General features: G+C 37.5%; 1 protein-coding gene across 10 annotated transcripts in view; it reads right to left on the reverse strand.

Moving 5' to 3' along the window:
- Window positions 1–5,833: 5,833 nt before the first annotated feature.
- Window positions 5,834–20,536, reverse strand: part of Fam135a (family with sequence similarity 135 member A) — an 85,010-nt gene continuing 70,307 nt past the window's right edge. For all 10 annotated transcript variants that reach the window (XM_060369797.1, XM_021649108.2, XM_021649105.2 and 7 more), the window contains 7 exons: window positions 19,775–19,935; window positions 17,889–17,980; window positions 17,315–17,412; window positions 16,355–16,506; window positions 13,190–13,300; window positions 8,739–8,852; window positions 5,834–7,256 (listed from right to left, as the gene is read on the reverse strand). In XM_060369797.1, the coding sequence (XP_060225780.1) occupies window positions 7,051–7,256; window positions 8,739–8,852; window positions 13,190–13,300; window positions 16,355–16,506; window positions 17,315–17,412; window positions 17,889–17,980; window positions 19,775–19,935 (934 nt within the window). In that variant the 3' untranslated portion in view covers window positions 5,834–7,050. The remainder of the gene's footprint in view (window positions 7,257–8,738; window positions 8,853–13,189; window positions 13,301–16,354; window positions 16,507–17,314; window positions 17,413–17,888; window positions 17,981–19,774; window positions 19,936–20,536) is intronic.

The raw sequence follows: 20,536 nt of genomic DNA on the forward strand, positions 1-20,536 counted from the left end.
GGAAAGCAGGGTAGGGCGGAACTTCGCCGTGTCACCCGCAGAAACCTGTCACCTTTACACAGCCTCCTGTAGTCCTACGAAGTCACTTCCCCAACCTCTGTCCCGGCCTGTAGCTCTCAGCCATGCAGATGGGTTTAAAGACAAAACTGAAAGCCTGCACGGAAGTGCGGTTCTAGAGATCACACCACCCTAGTGTATAGTGCTTGGATGAGTAGAGGAGGGAAGTTCAAGGTCCAACGCAAAGATGGAAACTTGACTCACCCTAATTTGATCACATTTTTAGATGTTAATATCATATATATTCATATATATACATTATATATACATATATACATCATATACATACACACACACACATATATCACTAGATACTAGTGATTTTTAAAAGTTTGGCATACCACATAGGTGTGCCTAAGTATCGCTCCATAAATCTGTAGTTAAAAATACCAAACATTAAACATTTAATTAGATTCAACATTCTCACATTTTTTGAAAACATTTTTTTTCTTTTTTTTTTTTTTTTTTTTTTTTAGTGAGTTCAAAATACTCAAGTCGTGTGAATTGGTTATTGAGACGGTTCCACGGCAGGGATCTGTCAGAAATTATTTTAATAACACGGAGGGGTTGGGAAGATGGCTGGCTTCTCTTTCAGAGGACCTGGGTTCTCTCACCACCACCCACATGGCAACGAACACGTTTGTAATTCCAGTTCCAGAGCGTCTGACACATTCTTAGGGACTGTTGGCACTGGGCATGCCCATGCCACACATGCCAGCACACATACATACATACAAACATACATACTGCCAGCAAAACACACAAAATAAAAATCTTTTATAAAATATTGAGCTTAAAAACCTTTAAACGTGACCTGTTATTAGCAAACAAAGCAAACTCAGACCCACATGTGCATTTAACTGTCTTTCACCTCCTAGGACTGGTGGGCTGGCACCACTCCTCAGCAACTCTGATGGCCGGCTTGACCTGTGCTTGACCTATTAAGCAGCCTGGGAGACAGGTCTGACTTCAAGAGGATCAATTCATCTAGCCAACATGTAGGATGATAGACAGCTCTCCAGGTTTGGTTTTGGAACCAGCTAATGAAATACTTTGGTATGCTGTTTTTAAAAGATGTCATATGCTCCAAATAAGTTAACAGTCTAGCGATTGCTTGAGATGAAAATAGTCCAGAGAGTAAAGGTGGGAAATAGCCAATACTCCATTCTCTTTTTAAATTTTTGTTTTATTATTTTTACTATTCACTTTGTATCCCGATTGTAGCCCCCTCCCCATCTCCTCCTGGTCTGCCTCCCTTCTCTCCCTCCCAACCTTCTCCTACAGTCCACTGAAAAGGGGGTGTCCTTCTCCTCTACTATCTATCTCCCAGCCTATCAAGTTTCATCAGGACTGCTGCATCCTCTTCCTCTATGGTCTGGCAAGGTCACCTCCCTAGGTGGAAGTGATCAAAGAGCCAGCCACTGAGTTCATGACAGACAGCCCCTGCTCCCCTTACTAGGGCACCCACCTGGAGACTGAGATGCCCTGGGCTACATCTGTGCAGGGGTTCTAGGTCCTGTCCATGCATGGTCCTTGGTTGATGCATCAGTCTCTGCAGCCCCCACCCCCGGACCAGACTTGTTGGCTTTGTTGGTCTTGTGAGCTCCCTGTCCCCTCCTGTTACTTCTTACACACTGCCTATGTTTCACTTTTCAGTTAGGCAGACATTCCACGTAGCCTACCACTACCTACTATGTCCTCGTATACCAGTGCTGTGCAATGTTAAGACAGAGGTGTGATTATCTGCAAGTGCAAGAGACCTCTCTACAGAGCTGGAGCTGTTAGCCTTCCTGTGTTAGCTCTCCCAAGATTCTAGCCACCCCTTCCTATGCCTCTCCCAACTGCCTGTAAGTTTGCTCCAGCTACCCACGGCCCTGGGAAGCGTAAAGAGTATGTACAGGTAGAATGATAACTGACAGGGCCAGTCCATCAATGTAGCCACCCAGGGTGAGGGGGGCTTTTGGTGATGTACCTGTGTGGGGGTTACCTGTGCTCCTGGCTCACCAATCTTGACAGGAGTGGAATTATTCCTTTGGTCTGTTATGGATGTGTATGTGATACTTGGCTAGAATTTGTATTTTTAAGTTTCTCCCTTTCCACTGACTCACACATGATTACATATATTGTTTCCTGCTTTTCCTGCCATGGTGTTTGTGGTGTTCGAATGGGAATGCCCTCAGTCTCCTACATATGAATGTCTGGTGCCTGTTTTGGGAAGGAATAGGGGGTGTGGCCTTGTTGAAGGAGGTTGTCATTGGGAGTGGTCTTTGAGGTTTCAAAAGTCTATGCCAGGCTCAGTGCCACTCTGCCAGTGGATCAGGATGTAAAGAAAAAATTAAAAAATGTTATTTTTTATTTTGAGGAGTAACAAAGCACCAGTAAATGCCATGTTGGAGCCAAGCCCTGTGCTCAAGCAGATAAAATGTTTAAAGGCCTGATTGAAAATGAAGTAAAGAAATGCCTTATTATTACCTCAACCAGCTGTTTCCAACTTGTGAAAAGGTACTAAAGCAAAGGTTAAGTTAACAGAGGAGGGTGAAGGTTCCAGACCTAGAAAGCAGATCTTGGCAGCTTGGATCATGTGGTTTTGGCTTTAGTGTCCAGAAGGTTATAGAAAAGGGATTAAAGAATCTTCCTCCACAGTTAAGACACTGGGACTAGGCTTGTGGCAAGGGAGATCCTGCAAGGAGGCCTGTAGAGACAAGCTATTTCTTGAAGCTTCGAAGGTGAAGAAGCCTGGATTGCTCTGGAGACCCCAGGATGTTGGAGAGGCCAGAGCTGTGGGACATCTGTCAAGAAAAGCTATAGAACCAGCTCAAGAGAGAAAATCTTGCAGTCAGAAAAGATGGAAGGGTAGAGTCATCTAAGTCCTGTGTCCATAGAACACAGGATTAGAGTTTGCTCTGCCGATTCTTCACTATGTCCCTTTCACTCCTTGAGGATTGGGAATGTATATTCTGTGCCACTATATGCTGGAGTACGTGATTTGCTTTTTGCTTCTGCATAGGATTATAGTTAAGACATTTTCTTGAGTCTCAATAGACATGGACTTTGGACTTTAAAACAGTATTGAGACTGAAATGCTAGGAGACATTTAAAGCTGGATGGAATATTTTTGCATTATATTACTACAAGCCTATTGGGGCCAGGGAGTAGACTGTAGTGATTTGAATGATTCCCATAGACTAATAAAATTTTATAAGGAAAGGGAAAATTTGTATTTAACATGTACTTACCAAGACAATTTCAAATAAGCAAGTCTCGGCATTCTATATGCCCTGGATTATTTATTGGTTAGCTGTCAAGCATACCAAGCCTTTCTAAAACACACTCGTTTGACTGAAAATTTCAGTTTAAGATTGAGCCCAGAAGCCAGGTGCAATGGCACACACCTGTAAAGCCAGCACGGGCTAGATGGAGGCAGGTCAGATCTCTTTTGAGTTCGAGGCCAGCCTGGTCTACAAAGTGAGTCCAGGACAGCGAAGGCAACACAAGAGAAATCCTGTATCAAACAAAAACAAAACAAAACAAAAAGATTGAGCCCAGACTGCGCTGAGCCCTGATGGAGCATTCTTCTGATTTGGGCTTGTTCATGCTTGTCTCACTTGTTAACACAGCTCTGCTTCTCCACAGAACTTACTGTCCACTAGGGCACTGTGGCTTTCTTGTCATGGTAACTCGTCTTCTTGCAGGCTAACAAGGGACAGTTTCAGGGACATGGCAGAGATGATGGAGCAGAAGTATTCAAAAGCCTTTAAGACTAGGCCCACAGGGAGACATGGCTCAGTAATTAAGAGCACTGGCTGCACTTCCAGAGAACCCAGATTTGATTCTCAGAATCCACATAGCCATTCACAACCATCTGTAACTCCAGCTCCTGGGAGTCAAGACACCCTCTTCTGGCCTCTGTAGGCACTAGGCACTAGGCACACAAGAGGTGTACATGCAGGCAAAACCCCCATACACATAAAACAATTTAAAACAAACAAACAAACATCTAGGTCCATAAGTGTCATACTCAGAGGTTTTGTTTGTTTTTCCAAGACAGGGTTTCTTTGTATGGTCTTGGCTGTCCTGGATTTGCTTTGTAGACTAGCCTGGTCTCAAACTTACAGAGATCTGCCTTTCTTTGTCTTCCTGGGTGCTGGAATTACAGATGTCCGGCTGATTTTTTTTTTTTTTTTGAGTCAGGGACTTCGTGTATCCTAAGCTGGCTTTAAACTTACTATGTATCTAGGGGTAGCCATGAACTTCTGATCCTGTCTCCAGCTTCCAAGAGCTGAGATCACAGGCATGTGCCACCATGCCTATGCTAGGCAGGCACACTAGCAGCTGAGCTATATTCCCAGGCCCCTATTCACTTTTTCTATTCTTCCTGGAACATCAGGACGTTCTCCCTGACAGCAGTTAGCAAAGCTCACTGGCAAGGTCACATTTACAGGGGAAAGATCAAAATCTGGGTCTGTGTGCAATCAGTACCATTTTGTCTTCTCTTAGGGATAAGGTTTAAAAGACTGTTTTAAATCAAAGAATTTGTCCAAGATCTTACAGCTGCAGAGCGGTGAGTTTTGAAAACTTGTTTTGAAAGTTTACACACCCTCACTGGGCCACACTACTCATACAGAACCTATATTTTCAAGGAGTTAAAAATGTAACCCTTTGCAAAAGAAGCAGGATTCTTTCTGGACTTGTCCATTTCCTACTTTGGAAACTCAGGGTCAGATACAATTGCCCAGCACTGGCATGAACAAAACATTGCCCTAGTCAGTTGGGCACTGTGACCAGACTGAATCTGGAGGGCGTACTTGAAAGTTAGTCTCCACAAGCCTCTGTGGCAGCAAGCACACACATCTTCCTCCACTCTTCTCAATGTCAGATGGGATTTTGGACAGCATGTTCCTTTGGCTGCTGTCCTCCAACCCTGTTCTCTAGCCTTTTCATCAATTCTCTGATGGACCTCCTATTCTTCTAATAAATTCTTTTATTCTGTGTAAGATAATCATAACCATTTACTGTCTGCAACCAAGAACTCACACTGGTATACACTGATGAGATTCACAATAAGAAAAACTGAACCATACCATGTCCCCTCTCTTTAAGAATGTCACTTTTATGGAGGTAAATGGTATATGATTATTTTCTTGATAAATCAGAAATAAAAGGTATTTTAAATCACAATCACCAAAATACTTGAAACAATAGAGTTCCCAAAACCAGGTCAACTATGATCCTGAGAGCAATTTTCCTTTAAATATGACATATATGATTAGGAATGAGGCCTTTGTCGAGTCAGATGGTTTTTAAATTTAGAAGATCCATGACATTTCAAACTGAGAACCAATCTATACAAACATGAAAAATATGTAGCAAAAATGTATGGTTGATGATGAATGCATATTTTCCAGTTATAATACCTTTGGTAAATTTATTGCTCAGTTCAGTTCATAAAAATCTTGAATAATTTAAAAAAATAATTACAAAAAACCATTAATGAAATTCTTTTACATATTTGGTATATATAAAAGATTAGTCTATCTAGTTATGGATAAAAGCACAGGCAGCCATTTGTCACGTAATGATGGGGATACATTCTAAGAAGAGACCTGGGTGCTGCGCAGCATCGAGATACTCTTACGTAAACGTACATGACACGAGCCAGCGACACACTGAGGCTGGATGGGTACACCACTGTGTAAGTGATCATGGCTGACACAATGTTACGCGGGCCACTGCTGCATCCCTAAGCATTCTAGGAGTAAGCAAGGCATTACAACTGTTAGCTATTCCTCCAGAAAGGCATCTGCTCATTTATTAACATCAGAGGCAATAAACAGGACACTAAAAACAAACATGCACCAATTGTACATAATACAATGTAACGAAAACCTCTGTCCACTGCAACTGGTGAATGTAAACACACCCTTCCACCCACCCTTAGTGCTTTATCATCTTCACAAGTAAAGCATGAGGAGAAAGTAGTGAATTTAATGCTGCTCAGCACCTTTCGTAAAGTCAAAAGACTCAACATCTCCATATACCAAAAAACACCTGAAACTGTACCACCAAACACATAAAGCTAATCATCTCTCAATTTTAAACTGATATTTGATTTACACACTTTTTAGCTTGATAAATTTTAATAGTATTTAAAAATTATCTAAATTCATAAAAGTATTTCATAAATTCAACATTTAATGATTATTTACAAGAAACTGTGAAAAGGGTTAAAGAACTGTGGTGGAGAGTTCAAACAATATTACTAAATTCAACAAAATTCCAATCAAATCAAGGCAGAGGGCCTTGATTTATATCTTTATAAGCTTCTAATGAACAAGAAAAGTTCCAGTAATAAAAGTCAACATGAGAAATAATGTTGAAATTACCAATAAAAATATACTTTAATAAGCATGACACATGTTTGATAGCAACAATATGACTTTATAGAAAACCTTTAAAACATTGGCATGTATGAACTACCTGGTTTGATCAAATGTAAAGTTAATATTTTAGGATTAAAGAATTTGATTTCAAAAATACATTTTAGCAGCCATTATTTTGCTTCCAGTTAAAACAGAATAAAGTGTTAAAAGTAAAATTTATTGTCCACTAAAAGCCCCAAATTAGAAAATTTAAAATACTACACTATCTATCAATAACAGCTTTTAATGTGATGTAGTGTGAACAAGGATTGTGGAAGCCAAGAATAAATGACCAGACATACAGATGGGCACAAACTTTTGCTGAAATACTTAGGTAGCAAAATATATGAAAAATAGAAAAGTAAAAAGATAAAATTAAAAAAAATATTGCACAGCCACATTACCTAGAAAGTAAAGTTGATGTTTAAAAGGCTCTACACATGGATGATATAAATTATCTTCCATATAAAAAGATATAAATATGTCATAGAACTTAGCATCTACACAACTATGATACATTATTTAAATCATCGCTGAATGAGGTAATTGGTAAGTCTCTAACGATGCTTCTGTCCTACTGGAAATATTTGAGGGCAGCAACCAGGAAAAACTTTTCTAAAAATATTTCTGAATCCAGAACAGCTATGTGTGCAGCTCTCCCGATGAGTGAGTCAGCCGTGTTGGGCAACGCATTAATGACGTTGTAGCGAACCAAGTTACAGCCTTTGCTTTGCAGAACTGGGCGAAGCAAGTTGTGGATCATTTCTGAGTAGATCTGTCCTATAAAACAAACAAAAAGAAAAATTATTTGCATACCCGAAAAAGCCTATGTCAACTTTTCTGTAACTTATAAAATTTGTATTATTTCCACATAAAGCAGAGAAGTATGTGCGGTGCTGAGTAGGTTTGGCCCCCACGGGCTCATGTGTTTGAATGTTTGGCCCTTAGGGAAGGGGGCACTATTTGGAGGTGTGGCCTTACTGGAGGAAGTGTGTCACTGAGGAGGCTGGGCTTTGAGGTCTTAAATGCTTAAGCGTCCCTGTTGTTTTAACAGGGAAGAACAATGAATTTAACAGGTCATGTTAAATAAAAAGATAAAGATTAGATATATCATGTTTGTACATATATATATGTACGTAAACTACTATGAGGTGCAAAAATGTACTCCTTATCATTAATGGCTAAGTAGCTAATGTTTCCAGGGAAGGAGCCAATTTAAGCATGGTAGACTCTAGAAGTAGGATGCAGTCCTGAGGAATGACAAGAAGAGTATATAGAAAAACAAAAACAAAGACACCAGCATTTAAGAGGAGACAAATAACACATAAGTTAATCAAACAACCAACCAACTAAACAAACAAAAAAAACCCCACAACCAACCAACACAACCAAACCTTTTATTCCCTTCTTTCCTCTTTGATTTTACTGGGAGTCAAACTGGCTTTGTTAGTCCAGGCTATTTTTAAAAGTATGCTTAAAAAGGAAGACTTTATTTTCTTCGTTTGGCAACCCAGAAAGCAGTCCTAGCAACATAGAACCTCACTGTTAAAAAGACATTCATTTCATCTTGGCTGCTCCTGAGCATCTTTTGTACTTCCCCTATGCAGGCTTTAGTAATTCTGATGTCACAATAAATGTGAGATGAACCGAGTACCATGTGAGGCTCTGGCAGTACACATGTGTATTAAAAGCCCCTGCCTTAAGAAGCTATTTGCTGTCAGTGTGCACTGAGAAAAGGATCAGTTGTTTACAAAAAGAACTGAGACAATATTGGAAGTTAAAGCCCAATTTCTTTCTTTACTCCTGTATTTGTCAATAGTGACTTTGCATAGAACATACAACATCTTTATTTTAACTAAATGGAGCAAGTAAGATTCAGGTTGTCTGGTACCTTTAACTAGCTTTGATTTAAATTTTAACAAGCAGCAAGGAACCAAGACCACTCACTGACATTATAAAGGGGACAGTCCTTGCTGCCATTTTAACTTAAGTGGTATCCAGAAAAGCATAAAGCCCAAACACTACCATAACAACCAAGCCCAAGAATGGAGGGGAAAGCAAAGTTCAGAGTACTTTCCTGATAGGGGAACGCAGAAGCATTACTTACAGAGACAGCTCATATGGCAAGAGAGGAAGAACTGGAAAACATGGGGACAACAGCCTTTGACAATAGGAGGAAAAGGAAAGAAGTCACTTGTGACATATCCTGGGAAAAGCTCATTCAGGGACAAAACTCGCTGAGGTATCTGTTTACTTCATTACCTGACTGCTTGTCCTTTAAAGCTGTTTTACACATTTCGATGCGGGCAGAATGATAAGGGACATAGCGATCCTGCAGAGACCCTACCAGCACAACATTCTTGAAATAATGAAGCCCTAAAGGTAGAGAACAACAAATTATTGCAAAACTTAACCAGATGTAAAACTTAGTACCATAATAAAAATTAAGTTTCCACAGTAGTATTACTTTCTTTTCTCCCCCACCCCCTTCCCCCACCCCTTTGAGACAGAGTTCCTCTATGTAGCCCTGGCTGTCCTGGACTCACTCTGTAGACCAGGCTGGCTTAGAACTCACAGGGATCCACCTGCCTCTGCCTCCTAAGTGCTGAAATTAAAGGTGTACACCACCATACCCAGCTTCCAATTCTTTTTAAAAAGAGGCAAATAAAAATATAAAAATTACTTTCTTAAATTCATCACTCATCTGTGCAAGTGGTTCTAGGGACCATGCATTTTGAGTATAAAAATAACATTACTGAAAAGTTATCCCAAGCTACAAACACACTGTCATGTACTTTTAGAACAATTTTATTAACTTATCCAAAAGGTTTCCCACAAAAGATAACAAAACAATATACAACTACTAGGATGCTTTTAGGTTGTAATCCACAGAGACACAATTTTTGGAGCTGTGAATTACATAGCTTCTGTCAGGCTCATTAAACAATTTTTTTTCCCCTTAATGGCTAGTATATTAGGAAATACAATTAAGAAGGAAAGAAGTCAAAGTATTTTTATTTACAGATTATATGGTTTTCTATGTAAAAGTTGCTAAAAACTCAAACACACACCTCTCAGCAGCCTTCCAATATACAAATGACAGTCTGAAAAAGAAATCCAGTAAACAGTACTTTCCACAATAGTATAAAAATTAAATTATTGGGATCACTAACCAAATAAATCAGAAGAATTTTATAATGAAAACTTTATGACACTGAAAAATAACTTGAGGAAGACACCAGAAGATGGAAAGCTCTCCCATATTCATGGATCAGTAGGATTAACATAATAAAGATGGCCATCCTACCAAAAGCAATCTACAGATTCAATGCAGTCCCCATCAAAGTTCCAACATGGTTAGAGAAATTGAAAAGAAAATTTGAAACTTCATATGGTGCCACAAAACAAACAAACAAACAAACAAACAAACGAACAAAAAACATCAGCTACCTAAGTCAATGCTGAGCAATAAAATAATTGCTAGAGGTACTATAGTCCCTGATTTTAAGCTGGACTCCAAAGCTATAATAATAAAAATATATATGATATTAGCATAAACGCAGATACACTAATACACTGAATTGAAGACCTAGACAGAAGTCTACACACACCTATGGGAACCCGATTTCTGAGAAAGAAGTCAAAAATATATATTGGAGAGGCCAGTATCATCACCAAGCAGTGCTGGCCAATCTGGATGGCTGCAAATAGATTCCTATTTATTCCCCTTGCACAAAACTCAACTCTAAATGGACCAAGACCCTGAGCATAAGAACAGACACCCAGAATGTAACATACAAGGAATTGGAAAATAGGCTTGAACTATTGGCAAAGGACATTTTGCACACAACATTAATAGCACTAAGATCAACAATTAATAAATAGGATCTCATGAAACTGAAGAGCTGAGGTATGGCAAAGAATGCCATCATTTGAACAAAGCAAGAGGCTATGGAATGGGAAGATTTTTACCAACTACAAAAATCTATAAAGTACAAAAACCAAAAACACCTGTTCTCAAAAGATGAAATACAAATGGCTGAGAAACACTTAAGAAAATGTCAACAGGGAAATGAAAATCAACACTACTTTGAATCTTCATTTTATGCCACTAAGAATGGCCAAGATAAGTAACACAAGTAACAGCATATGCTGGTTAGCATGTGGGGAAGATATAAGAGTCATCTACTGCTGGTGGGAGTAAAAACTAATCCAGCTACTAAGGAAATTAGTGCTCAATGGTTAAGAGTACGGCCTGCTCTCCCAGAGGTCCAGAGGTTCAATTCTCAGCAACCACATGGTGGCGCACAACTGTCTATACTGAGATCTGATGCCCTTTTCTGGCATGCAGATGTACATGAAGAAAGAACACTCATTTACAAATGAATGAATGAATAAAAAATTTAAAAGATAAAAAAGATCCAGTATACAACTCTTGAGTATATATCCAAACAATGCCTCATCCTACTAAAGAGACAACTGTTTAGCAAGGCTTATTGTTGGTCTCTTCATAACAACCAGAAACTGTAAAAAGCCCAGGCATCCATGAATGGATGAATAAATAAAATAAAATATGGTACATTAATACAACAGAGTATTATTCAGTTCTTATGAAAAATTAGCAGGTAAATGGGTAGAGCTATGAAAAAAAAAATCATCCTAACTGAGAGATCCCAGACCCCAGAAGAAAAACATTATATGTTTTCTCTCACATGTGAATGTTTGCTCTTAAGCTTTCAATATGTGTTGTAATCCATATAAATACAGAGATTAGGTACTTTATAAGGTACCAGGTAAGAGAAGATCTTCCAAGGAAGGGAAAAATAGAATATATTGTCATAAAGATATAAAGAAGAAACTAGAATGGAGGATTATGTAGGAAGAGAGATAGAAGAGAAGAACAAAGGATGGAAAATGGAGAGGAACAACAAACACCAAAGGATCATTTAAAAACCATATGGAAACCTACTACTGTATAAGCTTTGTAAAATATGCACATATATGGAAAGAATTCTAATACAGTCATCAATATCCCAACTAGGCATCTTTTGCTACCAAGTTAAATCTTGCTGAGTCACTGACCAAAGGGGTCCCATTGAATCCCTATACATAACAGGCTATTGCCAAGGCTACTGGATGTCTTCAACAACCTGATGTTAAATTAGCTCTACTGTTGAAGACAACACTTACACATGTCATCAAACACAGAGAAGTTGAGCTGGTGTCTCCCTGGAAGCTTCGCCTCAACTGACAAGTGTTATGGTACTTTAAGGTACTCTGCATGCTACCAGAGGAGAAAGGTAGTCATCATTATCTCCCAAGCTACAGACTATAACCCACAAGAGTAGACTGCTATAAGATATACTTGTGCAACATTGGCACAAATGTTAATGGAGTAACCACGTCTTATTTAGATTAAAGGTCTATTCCTTGTTGGAACCTATATCTGCCACTGCTAAAGTGACTAAGAATATGAAATTAGACAGTTCATGAGAGTATGGGAAAACCCAATACTATTATTTTACAGACATTTTGCTATGTTAGTTCACTCAATCCACATCAGAGAAAATTCTTGTTCCAGAAATGAGAATTAACAAAGTGACCTACAAATGGACAATATGAAGATAGTAAGATAATTTGGAGTACTAAATCATAAATGAGATGTCTTCATCAGACCCCAACCCTCAATGCTCAGGGATCTATGTGGGAAAGATTGCAAGAGCCAAAAGTGATGGATAACTCTAAGCAATCAGTCAGTAACCTCAAGACACAACAGGACTGGTACATACAGGAAGTCACAGAGACTGGTAGCACACACAAGGCCTGTATAGATTTAAGCTAGATAAAGTCCCATTGTTGACAGGACAAAGTGGAGACAGGTTCTCACCTCTAAGCAAGAAGCTATCTTCAGTTAGTACCAGCTGACAAAAGGAAAATAATTCTCAGTGGAGCCCCAATGTATGTAATATTAACCACACTTCAAGATAAGCTCCATACCCAAGAGTAACTGGCCAACACAAAACAAGCTCAATTTTTTTTTTAATGTGCACACTTTTTATTTTGGCTTTTTGGGGGTTGTATTATCTTTTGATTATTCTGATTCCATTTTTGTGCCTCTGTAGTTTGTTTTTGCTTTTTGAAAGAAAGAGAAAAAGAACATACACTTGTGTGAGGGAGAGGAGGGAAGCATATGGGAGAAGTTAAAGGAGGGGAAAACATGATTTTTTTTAAAAAGGAAGATAGAACATTACAGCAGCACTCCACCAAAGAAAGCACAATTTCTGACATTTAAAAAACATGTTTGACAGCCATGAAACAAGAAATAAATATATACGGTAGTTTATAGAAAGGGCTGAAGGCTGAGTTAGGCAACAGCTGGAAGACCACAGAGATAGACAAGCAGAGCTCTTATTAGAATAATAACTAAGAGGGTTGGTGAGATGGCTGGCTGGGCAGGTGAAAGTGCTCACTGCACCAGCCAGATGACGGGAATTCAACACCCACAACTCATGTGAGAGTGGGAGGAAACAATTCCACCATGTTGAGCTCTGACTTTCAAATGTCTTTGTGGCATGTACGTGTCCACGCGTCTCTCTCTGTCACACACACACACACACACACACACACACACACACACACACACCTGTGTGGACACTCCCATGTGGACACTCCCGCACACAAGCCTATCTTCTAAACTTTTGTTAGTTACTTACCTGCTTTATTACTAAGCTTATATAAAAATGTTTGGCGAGGGTCTGAATGATCCCGACACGTCAGTTGTAAAAGAGAGCCTGATTTTTTCCATTTCTGCATAAACCAGAGACCTAAGAAGTTGAATATGATATGTGAGCACATATGGGAAGGTAGTAATATATACTAAAGTTATTAGTGTTAACATATACTCCTTTAAAAATAATATTTTATTAACATTTCGTTGGTTAATAAAATGTATTTGCAAGGTACTTCCACTCACTGATAAACACATTTACAAGCATAGTTTAATGGTGGTTTACGGAAGCTTTTGTCAGTAACAAAAAATGTAATTAATATACAAAGAGCAAACTTGGGAACACTGTATGTTTGAATATCCTACTTAAAATTATTAAAAACAAAAAAAAAAAAAAAAAGAAAAGCAGAAGGCACAAAAACTCAACCACAGTAGGTCCAAATGCCTGTGCACTGCGCTTTCAGTCTATTGGCAGCTGCAAGAGAGGACTACTAGACTACTTTAAACAGCACTTGAGCAACTTACAGCATTTTCTAACAACAATTCAATTTTATTTAAATCCTCTATTTTATTTTTCTTTATATTACCAATAATAACTTTCCACATATTTTTGAATATTATTTACCATGCATATTTACCATACCATATTATTTGCCTGCATCTATGCATGTTCATCAAGTGTGTGCTTAGTACATATATCAGAATAGGGCACTGGATCCCCTGACACCGGGAGTGACAGTAGTAAGCTGCCATGTAGAGGCTAGAAACTCAACCCAGGTCCTCCACAAGAGCAACCCTTGCTCTTTAATTGCTAAGACATCCCTCCTGCCCAAATAACCCATATTTAAATGACCCTTTACCAAAATACAAATTTAAATAAAATATCAATCATTCCAAGATTGTGCTATTTACTTCCATATTCTTTGTTTCTGTTTTATACAAGGAGCAGTGGAAAAATGGAGGGGAAACATGGTTCAAGTAATTAAATATAATAGACAAGGGAAGATGGAGAAAAGTATAGGAAAAAAAAGAGTCGACTTATCAGATCCTATACATGTGGTGTTATCCCTCACATTACTTAAGGATTTTTTTTTTAATCTCCCTTTCTCTTCTCCCTATCACATGACAGGGTCTTACTATGAAGGTCAGGCTATTCTCAAACTCATGATCTTCCTGTTTCCGTTTCTTAAGTGCTGGGGTCACATGTTACCTCTGCGTGGCTTTATAATGTCAATTATTTATAAATGAATAATTGCCTGGGCTTTGAAATCACTGGGTACAAATAGGATACAAAACAATCTGGAAGCAATAAAAAATTAAATTTATTTTTGCAGTGGGAATCTAAACTATCATATATATTTTTTTAAATCCAAGGAAAAAATAAAAACAACCAATAGGCAAACTAAGAACCTGTCATATCTCAATAAAATTTTTACACTGGCTTGGCACTTAACTGTGGCACTTAACCTTTACTCCTAACACAAAGAATGCACAGGCAGTCAAGACCAGCCTAGTCTAGATAGCAAGTTCCAGGCCAGATACAGCTACATAACAGCAGCCTGTCTCAAAAAAAAAAAAAAAAAAAAAAAAAAAAAAATTAAAAATTAGGGTTTGATCATTAATTTTAACATCCTTAGAAAATTTGGATTATTTCCTACAAATAGTTTTCTCTTAATCACTACCAAACTGAAACCAGTAGACAGCAGTCTACAGAAAGTTATTTAATAACTTTATAATATATTAAGCATATTTATTCATCTTTTCAACAAATAGAATGACCAGATGAGTTTACATACATGATAAAAATTTAGTAATCCTGAGTTTAGAGGAAACATCATCTTGGGGATTCTGACTGACACCATCTCAATTAGACTATTTTCTAGGATAACTGTTTGAAGTTTGAAGAATCTATCCTTAGAACTTGAGAGAAAATAACAGGAGAGGTGAGCTGTAACTGTCAGCAGCTTGTGGACTGAGGAGGGTGATAACCATGTCTTTTGAGTTAGGATCCATCATGGTCAGTCTTGACTGACAACTTGACATGGTACAGAACTGCCAGGGGAAGGAGGATACATGAGGAACTGCCTAGAATAGGTTGTCTTTTAATTCTTTACTACATTTCTTTTGTTTGTTTATTGCTGTGTTTCTACATGTGCACATGCATGCCATGGTTTTGTGTGTGTCATAGTACAGCTTGTGGGAGTAGGCTTTCTCCTTCCACCATATAGGTCCCAGGGATTGTCCTGATGAGCCTTTATCTGCTGCGCCCTCTCCCTTGGACTGCTCTCCTCTTAACTAGGTCAGCTGAGGTGGGGGACCCACCCTGAAGGTGGGCAATACCATTTTATGAGGCAGCCTTGGACTGAGTGGAAGAGGAAGCCAAGCACAGGCATGCTGCATTATCTGACTGTGAATGTCGTCTGAATAGCTACTTCAAGTTCCTGCCGACTTAATTCCACCACAGTGATGGACTGTAATCTGGAATAGGGAGCCAAACAAACCCTTTACTGTTTTCTGGTATTTTATTATAGTAATAGCAAATGGGATGAAGACTAGGGTCTAAGAAAGCAGGCATAGTCAGCAACAGAAGTCTGGTATGCAACTGTAGAAAGTGAGGGTGAAACAGTGGAAAAGTCAAGAGCATCAGGGTAAGCATACTTGGGTTTCTGACTGGTATTCAAAGATCAAGAATGTGGAAGAGGTGAAGTTACGCTCCTTTAAATTTTTTTATATTTAATTTTATGAGTATGAATATTTGCATACATGTAGGTATATGCATGACTGTTGGGATCTCTGGACCTGGAATGAGAAACCCCAGGTTCTGAGAATCTTGTGGGTGCTGAGAGTCAAACTTGGATTCTCTGAGAGAACAATGAGTGCCCTTAACTGATAAGCCAACCCTCTCTAGTCCCAAAGTTATACTTCTTGAATTAGAACTCGAAAAAGTGGCCAGGGTAGCTAGCAGGGAAGATCTGTAAAGCAACTGTTGAAATAATTACACAACAAAATAAAAAATTAGCCTTGTCTTCTCTTTTATGGGATTTCAGGTGTGTGACAAATTGTTTCTAAATATAAATACCAGAAAATTCTAACTTGTATTTAAATTATCTGCCCATGTCATATTTTTAATACAAAAAAATAAACTTTTTACCTGTATTGACGAGAGCACTGCTGTTGTAGAGTGTACCAAGGTGAGGTCCAGAGAGAGAGAGAAAGGTATGTAGTTTGCTGAGGTAATATTTAAACCTTGGCCTTGTAAGCACTGAACGGATTATTAAATTGCCCAATGAATGTCCAATAAAGCTGTAAGACAAAAACAAAAATTTATTTATTATATATTTGTTTTAAAGAGAAACAAACCAACAACCCCCCCCAAATCCCATCATGCCTGACATGTCAGAGATTATTCTGAAATACTTTTGAGATTTTCTTTTTAAATTATAGTGTAATACTTAAAATATTTAACTTATAAAGAAAAAATAATAGAATATAGATCTCAATTATGTTTTAGAAATAACATTTAATAACATCCATCATATTTAGTAACTGTGTAGAAATGAATAAATAAAAAATATTTGCAGGGACTGAATAGATCATAGATGGCTCAGCAGTTAAGACAGAGGGCCCTGGTTCAGATCCCAGCAATTTCACTGCAGCTCACAACTGTCTAACTCCAGTTCTTGGGGATCTGATTCCCTCTTCTGGCCTCCATGGTAACAGCATACATGACTCACATTCATGATGACAAAACATTTGTGTACAGGATGCAAATTTTTAAAAAACAGTCATCTAATGACTAGGTCATAGTTTTGCCTCTTGAACACACCCACATTATTTACTTGTTAAATTTCAAATATAACCATGCACTTATACATACAAAAACAAGATAACTTTTCAGAAATTATCTACCTGCTAGTCTCATGCTGTTGATATTTAAAAGTAAGGGAGTGAGGAGATAGTGCTGTTGCTAAAGTGCTTGCCTAGGAAGCACGAGGTCCAAAATTCAATCATCAAAATCCACGCTTAAAAATCTGCATATGTTAACAGTACTACAGACTGTTCTCTTCTATAAGTCACAGAAACACAAAAATACTATGAAATAATGTGTTACCTTATTTTTGAGACTGTTAAACTATATATCTGAATATACTGTATGATCTCATCCAAAAGGCGATCAGTCATGCAGTCAAAATCAGCAAAAGTATCATTCTAAACAAGAGGAAAACATATTACATACTAAAATATGTGCCATAACATGAAAAACTGAATACAATCATTTTTAGTTTAGGTGTTATCAATATAGTTCAGTTCACTTTTAGGCAAGTTAGTGACTGGAGCATTTACTCTATTAAAATGACCAAGTTTCTAGGGAAAGGAGTCTCAGTATCTGTAATAGCACTTGCCTCATTTACTTATGTCTTAGGCTAGCAATACTAAACACAGAGCCTCGTATAGTGGCTTAGTTAATAAAGTTTTTGTATAAAACGTAAACTCTAAAATGTTTTATACACAGCAAGAGAATTCCTAACTCAGGATGTGTATCATCTGTACGTCTGGATATGAAGTGACAGTAAATTTCCCAGAAGTCAGAAGTGTTTATATGACCACAGGCATTTTGCAGCAAGCAAAATGTAGAAACTGGCACAAGCATGATTGCTGCCACTGAAAATACTGCTTTATTGTACCTGGTTTCTCTCAGACATAAGAAAATCAACTCTTCCCCCAGGCAGTCCAAGTTCAATGTATGTTTTTACTAGTCGCAGATCTGCACTGTTTCCTAGAAAATGAAGAATGACGTTTAAAGGATGAGGTGAAATAAAAGGGGCCTCATACACTTATCATGCATTTTTACAGTTTTTCGAAACAGAAAGTTCATGTCTTAATCCACTTGCTGATAGACAATATGTTATGTGAGAGAGTTTCCAGCCATTATCCTTTAACAGTTTAGTTTTTAGGAAGTTTTGGCTCACTTATCTACCTAACAGCACACCGCTCTTTAGGTAGCGATTAACTGGACATAGCCACAGTAAATGACTGGCTCCCGATCACTGCCCTAGGTGACCATGTAACTAATCTTTTTATTATTTTTTTTTAATGCAGTTTACATTTAGATTTAGTCTGCTGACTTTCCCTTGGTGGCTAGGGTAGTTAAATAACTGTTAACTAAAAATACAAACAAAAGTATATTTAAAGACAGATAAACCATACAGATATAAAACACAGAACACCTTTAAAATTTAGTGGCTTTTTCTGATTCCTCTGGTTTACTAGCAATACACTATTATCAGGTTTCAATTTTATTTTGCGCTCCTAATATTTACTGTTTAGCTATTTATGATTAATGTATTAAGATAACGTACTTTTTATTCCTAAGTTTAAAATGAATACTTCTAATTTTCACTATTAAAAGTAAGTTTTATATGGCTGAGAAATATATTCAGTTAACCACAATTATGGGTTAGAGAGCAGTTCTAATTAATACCTAATGTTTGATGCATAGCTCATATTCACTGGGAATGGCTAACTGTGTCACATCGATTCTTCTTATTAATTTACTTATATAGTGCACTTTATATTTTTATTTTATCTTTATATTTTTATATTCTGGATATTAAAATTTTATTGTAATAATTATATATTTGATGCTAGTAGCTAGAGTTTTATTTAATCAAATAAATCTAGTTAATCAAATAAATCTATTTATCAAATAGTCTGTTTAGAGGAGTTTTGGTATGATGTTGTTACCAGATTTCGTACCACAGTTGGGATAACCAAAGAATGCGTTGGATTCCATCTTTTTTCTATTATTCTGATCCAACTTATGAGACACACAGACCATCTGTGTTTTGAAATTTCCAATGAAAGAAATCTGCCGGAAAATTCTAGTGTCAAAAAGTCTTGTTTTGTAGATAATCCTTTGATATCACATTATCTGAAGATAGGGTTAAAAGGTTGGTATTGAAGGTACTTTATTTCTTGAAGGGTCATTAAAAAAAAAAGATCTTTATTTAACATTTTTATATCCCATCAAATAGTTTGTTGTAGAATTACAATATGCAGTGTCATGTTAATCTAGAAATAGTTGGCTTTTCTATCATCTTCTCAACACAGAAAGGAAAATCTTCTGAGTAACCACAGCAGTTGTCATTATTTTAGTGATGCTTCAATTAGTAAGGGCACCAGTTTTCTTTTCTAGTTCGTACGGCACAAGAAGCAAGGTAAAAGAGAATAGGAAACTATGAAAGGGACAGTCCTGAGGTTATAGTTAATAAAATCAGCAAGAATAAAAATAAAAAATTTCAAAGCATTTATATGAGTTTCAGATCCATGGCAAATTTACTTAAAAAAACAACAAAAAAAGAAAATCTAATACATACATTTAGTAAAGTTTCAAAATGTAATATTCAATTTATTTTAGCAATTCACTATTTTAAGTTCAAAGATTGCAGGAAACTACATGTTCTGTTAGGAACAGCTACTGAACTGCCATGGGTGTGTCAACATGGGTGTGTCAATATGGGTGTGTCAATATGGGTGTGTCAATATGGGTGTGTCAACGGCTGCCACATACCGTCTAGACCATGGACACAGACAATGAGATGCACGCCGTCCTCAGAACTATCCTCTTCTTCCATGCTGAAGTACGGTGTGGAGGATGCCAGCAGAGGAACCTCACTGTACATGAACCCAGGCAGCTTAAGTTGCTTCAATTCTTCTTTTGCCTGAAGGAAGCTGAAGTGAAATATTACAGAAAATTTTCTTTAGTAAGTAAATATTCTTTAGTAAGGTTTCTTCGTTTTTAGAAACAAAAAGAGAACACAATTTAGAGAAGCACAGGAAAAGAAGATCAGCAATAGTTGTACACATCATGAAACCATGTGGGTCATCTAAATGATTTTATCAAAAGACAACTTTTTGGGATTTTTAGTACATGATCTAATTAGATACAATGAACATTTGAAGCCTGAAGTAACTTTAAAATAGTCTTTTAAACTTGAAACTGACTAAAAAAATGTTGGAAGTGGTTTATGCTTTCTTCAAAATTTAATATTGCATGCATAAAACGACCTTAAAAAAGTACTGGAAAAATGGCAACTGGTATTCATCAAGTAATCAAATTCTTTCTTTGTTCTCTTACAATTTAACAAAAAAGAAAGAAGCTGTCACAGAAAGCACGGTGGCGAGCATGATATTCAAGCAGGACGGGCTGATGAGTCTATTTTTTCTAACATGCTAATAAGGAACAGCACCAAGAGAGGTACATGGCTATAGCTGGCAGTATATAGAATTTGGCATGATAGCAGATCTAACTCGAAGACTCTAAACATCAAAA

The sequence above is a fragment of the Meriones unguiculatus genome, chromosome 16 (genome assembly GCF_030254825.1).
Source record: "Meriones unguiculatus strain TT.TT164.6M chromosome 16, Bangor_MerUng_6.1, whole genome shotgun sequence".
In the NCBI taxonomy this organism is placed as follows: domain Eukaryota; kingdom Metazoa; phylum Chordata; class Mammalia; order Rodentia; family Muridae; genus Meriones; species Meriones unguiculatus.